At 41.4% G+C, this 6741-nt stretch overlaps 1 protein-coding gene across 1 annotated transcript in view; it reads right to left on the bottom strand.

Moving 5' to 3' along the window:
• The window catches only part of STMN2 (stathmin 2), a 31793-nt gene extending 25417 nt beyond the window's left edge, over positions 1-6376 (bottom strand). Inside the window, exon 1 of the mRNA XM_065752852.1 lies at positions 6284-6376. Coding sequence (XP_065608924.1) covers positions 6284-6302 — 19 coding nt within the window. The 5' untranslated portion in view covers positions 6303-6376. The remainder of the gene's footprint in view (positions 1-6283) is intronic.
• Between the last annotated feature and the right edge of the window lie 365 nt (positions 6377-6741).

Here is a 6741-nt window from a genome sequence, read left to right on the forward strand (position 1 = left end):
GAGTGAGTGCATAAAACATGTATTTTTTCATGAACAACTTGGATTAGACAACTACACCTACAAAAAATAATGTATTGATCAATGACTAATGTTTCATGTAGATGCTGTACATTTGTTTAACCGTACATCCTGTAAGCTTAAATTCACTTCATTTGTTAAATTATGTATTATCAGAAAAGGAAAAAATAGTAAGTGGAGGAAAATGAAATAATTAAAGGGCAGCTCTGTATGCTGGCTATTGCTCAGACACGTCTTGAATATTTTGTTCCCAGGAACCATCATTTCTACATTAGGCCTTTCTTCTGTTTGAGGTCTCTGCAGGTCTCTACACACTGAGGTCTCAAAAAAATTTTGTTTCTTTGTTTTTGAGAAGTGGCGGACCACTTTAGTAATGCTTAGAGTAATTACTTAATTACTAGAGTAATGGCTAGATTAACAGGCACTGCCTTCTCAGCAGCCACGGGTGCACCTTTCAGGATTGAGAGCTAGAATTGCTGATGGCTGCTCACAGGCAGACTGACCCATTCCCAAGTGGAATCAACAGTATCTTTAAAAAAAAATAATAAAATCAGCAGTGGATCAGAGTACGTCCACAGAAATCACTGACTGTGTACCCTACAAAAAATAGCGAATATTGGCCATTCCTCCAAATCATCTGCCAGATTTCTGCACTCCCTGGGCTCAGCCCTGACTGTGCTAAAGCTGAACTCCCCTGATGCCAAGACGACAAGACTTGTAGATTTGTTTCCTCTACCATCCATTTTATGATTACTGCTGTGGAAGACATGTTCTCCACAAGCCTCCTGATGACAGCAGTAGTTTTTTATTTATAAATTAAAGTTGTCTGGACAATTAACACTGGATCTTTAAAGGCAGAGTGAGTGATCACTGTTGGTTTGAGATTCACTCCTCCTCAAAGAATTGTGCAGAACTACTGAGAGTGCCAGGATAAAAAAAATAAAAATAAAAATGAGGCTTGGCAATGTAGGCTGAAAGACAAACATACTTGATATATGTAAAGCCTTTAGGAAATGCATTCAATTAGAAAAAAGACTTATTGTAGGATTCAATTTCCAGCTGAGTTGTTGCCTACTGGTTAGATCACAGGGTTATCAACTGGTAACCACCATGCTGTATAACGTTCAAATCTCAGAGAGTTAATTTGCCAGCTAGCTCAATTATTTGCAGTGGTACCATTTTAGCATGCTTTGTTTAAGACACCTAGTGCTTGGGTTTTTTTTTTTTCAGAAGCACAGAACTTCTCTTGTTCCTTTTGACTGTGAGCAACTAAGGCAGCTGAATTAGACTTACATGAAAATGCTCCATGGGTCAAGTACTGCCCAGACCTACCTGCCATGGGAACCCTCTGATCTCTGCTCTTCAGCTGACATGATATTGCCTACTTCTCACAGGAGGCTTTTAGGAGAATTAATCTGTTAATTTTTGCACAGTCTTTGAAGACTGAAATGTCACCTAAGTGTATTGCTGAATATGACCATCCAATCCCTCTGCTATAATCAGTCTTTTAATTAGTGGTATTAATTTGAAAATGGAGAATTCTTTTCTGAAGAAATGAATATAAATGTCACCTGGGAAAAATCTAACCATGCCATTAGATTACATGCATAATTATGGTAAAAAAAAAAAAAGTGTGCAAAGTGCAAACTAGAGAAACGTGCTACTGTAGTGCAAATACCAAAGAAATGAAAAAGGATTCCAGGCTAAAATAAATAATTAAGAGGAAACCTGAGAAAAATCAGTGTGAATAGATTATGAGAATACATTATTAAACACAGAAACATTTAGTTAGATAAAGCTTGTGTTAGGCCAAGAGAATACGGATGTAGAGGCAAGAGGACAATTTGGGAGTGTTCAAGCTGCTGATTTTTATTCTTATTTCCTTTGCATGTTATGGGATATCCTCCATATGGGGATGGAATAGATGATGCTCCATTCTCCCATCTCAGTATTTCACAGGGTAAATAAAGATCTGCTATGAAGCAATATAAACTCTTAACCACATGGACTGTTAGTATTATTATTACTGCCTGGATTTTCAATAGTAGGAAGAATAATCTGCCTTTTTAAACACAGGAGAATTATGTAAATAAGTGTTAACCTTGAGTTCTAGTGACAACTGTACTCACTAGCAAATGTCTATGAGCATAGCAATAGGATATCAGAAAAGATGATCAATGGATCGATTGAAATGTTTCTTCCTCTAGACCCTGATAAAATTTGGAATGACGGTGTCTCAGTCAAATCACATTTCTGACAACGAGACAGCAAACTTTCTTTTCTGAATCTTGTCTACATTAATTCTTATTTTAATATAATTTTATATGTCTATTCAAATATGTAAATGTCTAACAATTACTATACTGATGACTTCTGTCCATTTATTTGCAAAAGGAGAAGAAAACTGGTTAAAACCTTCACTTAAAACCCGTAAAATATGGAAGGAAGCATGTTTAGTCTGAATTCAGACTGGCACTTGGCCATATGTTGTTTAACTTGAAGCTTGTCACAGCCATTGATGTCCAGACGACTACTCATATGCCATTGTTAAAGCAATTGTTTAAGAGTACTGGCAGGTCAGGGCAAAATACTTAGCTCTTTGTGGTAAAAAGCCTGCTTATCAAAATAATTGAACCAGTTAAAATCAACAACCATACATATATTTATGACTTTGTATGTACGTTTACATACCAGATAAAACAGTGATGCAGTATTCCATTAATAGACAAACTGAGCAGCAACATTGCATCCATCAAGCTAAGTATCTAGATCTGAGCTTGTAACAAAAATGCAATGGATAAAAGAGAAGAATGATACTCTGAAGCGCTTTTACAGTGGTTTAATCATTCTTACTGAGAGGCAACGTGGGGCTGCCTAAATATTTATATTGCCATAAATTCCACCAATTTGTCACCTCACAGACTTCCTGAGTATCTCAAAATAGCCCAAATTAAAACACTCCTTTAGCACATTATTCCCATGTACTTCTGTTAGACCAATTGCTATAAAAAATTCAAGAACCGTAAACGACCATGACTTTCTATACGGTAACTGTCTGAACTTGTTCTAAGAACAAATATTCTTTAAATTAAACACAACAAGAAAATAATGTAATAATGATTTCTGGCACATTTTCTTTTTGTTTGAGTGATATCACTGCCTGTTCTACCCTCACACTGCCATGTACATGCTCTAAAATGGATTATTACAACCACATACACAGCCTATCAGGTTGGTAGTGACCCCACCCAAAAAATTAACTGATTTAATGTTCTGAAATGTACCACTGGTGCACTATGCATATAACCCAAGTTTTGTTTGGAAAAAGGAGTCAAGAGCAGAGTTCCATTCAGAAGTTTCCAGATTTTCTGCTGTCACATTTTATGATATTTTTTTAATAAGACACATATATAGGCATGTGCATGCACCTGCCCAGTGTGCATCATTCATACGTTATGCAAACTAAATAGCAAGAAGAACTTCATGAGCATTCAGGGTACAATGAGCTCCAGCATTTCCTGTAGCTGTTGAAAATCCCATGTATGTCAATGGAGTTATCTTCGAAAAAAGTCTTATTTAATTGAGTCTTAAAACAAAATTCCAAATGCTTAATATTGATCTCATTGGTAGAAGATAAATAAAGATTATCAAGGTATTTAGCACCTGCCTAAGCTGAGTTATGTGAAGAGTTCTGTTCAATGCCACTGGGGCCGTTCACATTCTCAAACCCAGATACCCACTTAAGTATCTTGCTGGAGCAGGGCCAGAAACATAATAGTGGGCCAGCTTAAGTTGATTAGAAATGTTCCATTGGCTCTGATGGTAGCAGGGCCTCATCTTTATTGCCACTTTGCGAAATACAGTGCTTAATAGGGAAAAAATAATCAGGCACTGTGTAGATCTCTTAGTGGTCTGTTGGGTAAAGCTTGGGTACAGAACAAATGCAGCTTATTTAGCAGGAACTGGAAGCATGTTCAACTGAGAAGACAATTACTCTTTCACTAGACAATAAAATTCCACTGAATAATCTCTCAAAATAGAGCTGAAATGGTTTATTTTTATACGTTGTCTACATTCAGAATCTCTGTGAAAATAACTACAGTAAAAAAGAATTAAGTTTAAAGAAATTGTGAAAAGAAGCTTATACCTTTGTGAATTTTTAAGAGGGAAGATGCTTTTATTAACATTCACTTCATTTTTAATTGAACACTGTTGTATTTAGTACTTCCAGAAACCTGAGCAAGGTAGTTATATTGCTTTTAATTGCTTTTCTATTCTGCTTGTTAGCCAGGTATTAATAGGCAAGTAGGAGTGACATGCCAGCCAGTCTCTGGGCAGATCTAATGATTTCCGCCATGTCTCTTGCTGCAGAAACCTCAATATTTGTGCGCTGAGAGATCATTAATCAAAGGCTGACGAGCCCTTTCTTTCCTACTGACAGCATTCCTAGCAGGGCCTTCTGCAGCAATACATCTCTGGCAGACTACAAATTATCAATACCGATTACCAGATTGCTGCAGCGGGGAGGGGAGGGCGTGCTCGCACTGCAGGTCTGGCCACAATCCACAGCCCTTGTCTCCCCCCTTCCCTATTCGGGCATCCAGCTGTCTCCTGCCCTGTCCCCAGGGGTTCCACCATCTGCACCCGTTATTCCTTGGGAGCAAAGCATCAGCGTTCAGAGAAATAAATGCAGAATGCATCATGTACAGTGCCAGGAGGGCTTGGTACAACTTTGTGCACCGTGATTGAGAGTGGCGACAGTACACATAGTGGGAACCTGAATGAGACTCGTTTCTCGGGTAAGGATGGTGTTGGAGCTCTCCATCATCATTCTGTGAGATTCGTGCATGCACGACTTTAATGGTGAATGACTGTGAAAACTTCACTGCGTCAAATATAGGTCCTGCCTCATTTCACAGATGCATACCTCCCCTCCACTTAAAAATAAAATAAAATAAAATAAAATAAAATAAAATAAAATAAAATAAAATAAAATAAAATAAAATAAAATAAAATAAAATAAAATAAAATAAAATAAAATAAAATAAAATAAAAAAGAGAAAGAGAAAAAAAAAATAGGAAAACGCACAAAGTGCTAGGGTTCAGATGCTTCCAGCAGCCGATTCTCCCACACACTTCGGTGCCGTTATCTCCCACACCCTCACTGCGACTCTCCGCTCCCCACCCACTCCCCAGCCGCGCTCAGACAAAGGGGCAGGGGGGTCCGGCTGCCGCCCCCTCCCGCCGCCGGCCCGGGGGTGCCCGGACGAGCGCCCAGCGGTCAGAGCGGGGCTGGAGCCGGGGGTCCCCGCACCCCCAGTGCAGGGAGCGGGGCTGCGCGGCGGCAGGGCGCGGCTCCGTCTGGGGAGGGGGGAGCAGGGAGGGGCTGCTGCAAACGCGAGCTAACAGCAGAGCCCCCAGGGAGAGCAAAGCAGGGTAGGACCCGCTAGAAAACAGCCATCGACGGTGCAGTGACCTACTTCCCCCTCCCCGTCCCCTCCCCTCCCAATCCCCCCCCTTCCTTCAGACTGCAGGTGCGGACTCCTTCCCTTCGCCCCCCCCCCCCCCTTCGCCCCCGGCGCCGGGCTGGGCGCGGCCGGCCCGCAGTGCGCTCCGCAGCCGCCGCCCCCCGCACCGCACCGCACCGCACTCCGCACCGCACCACACCCCGCCCGCTTCGCTCCACGCTGCTTTCCCCTGGCCCCCTCTGCACCTCTCTCCACACGGTGTGGTTAGGAAATAAAGGGCAGCTCTGCCGAGGGAGGGTCTGGGGGGCGGTGGTGGCATCTCTTGCGGGGGAGAACTTTTCCATTCGTTTTCTCTCTCTTTTTTTAAAAATATATATATTTGGATATATACATTAACGTTATATATATATTCAGTGCCATAAGACACACTAATCTCTGAAATAATAAAAACCGTTTTGAAAATTAGGCTGTGCTCATGCTGCCAACCTCACCCATCAGAAAATATTTAATCTGATCCCAGGACATTAAAAGAGTCCCGCAGTCCCACCCTCCAAACCTCTCCTCCAACTCTTTTCTTTTTTTCTTTCTTTTCTTCTCTTTCTTTCCTTCTTTTCTTTCTTTTTTTTTCTTCAAATCCGTCAAATATATATATATATATATATTATATAATATAATATGCTTAGCGTTGTCTTGATATTTCTAAACTTTGGGGCCACTGAGGAGAGCCTGCAGAGCAGGGAGTGGTGCTAGGAAACAGTGGCGGTGGCACTGGAAGGAAAAGAGATGCATTTTCTTACCCATTGCTGTTTTAGCCATGGTGGGATGTGCAGGCGGCTCAGAGGTGCTGAAGGCAAAGGGGTCCAGCTACAGCAGTGCAGAGAGGGAGAGAAGACTGAATAAGGCACTGAGTCAGCAGAGTGGGGCCGTGCAAGAGAAGGAGCAAGAGGCAGGAGCCCATGAATAATTATCACTCCTCTACCCAAGCAGATTGGCTCTAGAGGTCCCCTGACATGACTCCTGCAGAGCCAGAATCTCCGGGCATTAAATATTGATCCACCAATGGTGCTGGAGTACAAAGTGCCAGAATGCAGTTTGAAATGGAAATCAGTCCTTGAATGCCTCTCCCCCCTCGGTCTGGCTTCAGTAGTACATTCCATGTCAAATGTTTTATGTCTTACATGAAAAAAGCCTATTGGCGCTGAAGGCTCTGCTGTTGCTACCTGTAAAACATGCAGCAATGCATTTTAACACACTT

Source organism: Cyrtonyx montezumae, unplaced genomic scaffold, assembly GCF_038088225.1.
Source record: "Cyrtonyx montezumae isolate F1298 unplaced genomic scaffold, pur_monq_1.0 scaffold_8, whole genome shotgun sequence".
Lineage (NCBI taxonomy): Eukaryota > Metazoa > Chordata > Aves > Galliformes > Odontophoridae > Cyrtonyx > Cyrtonyx montezumae.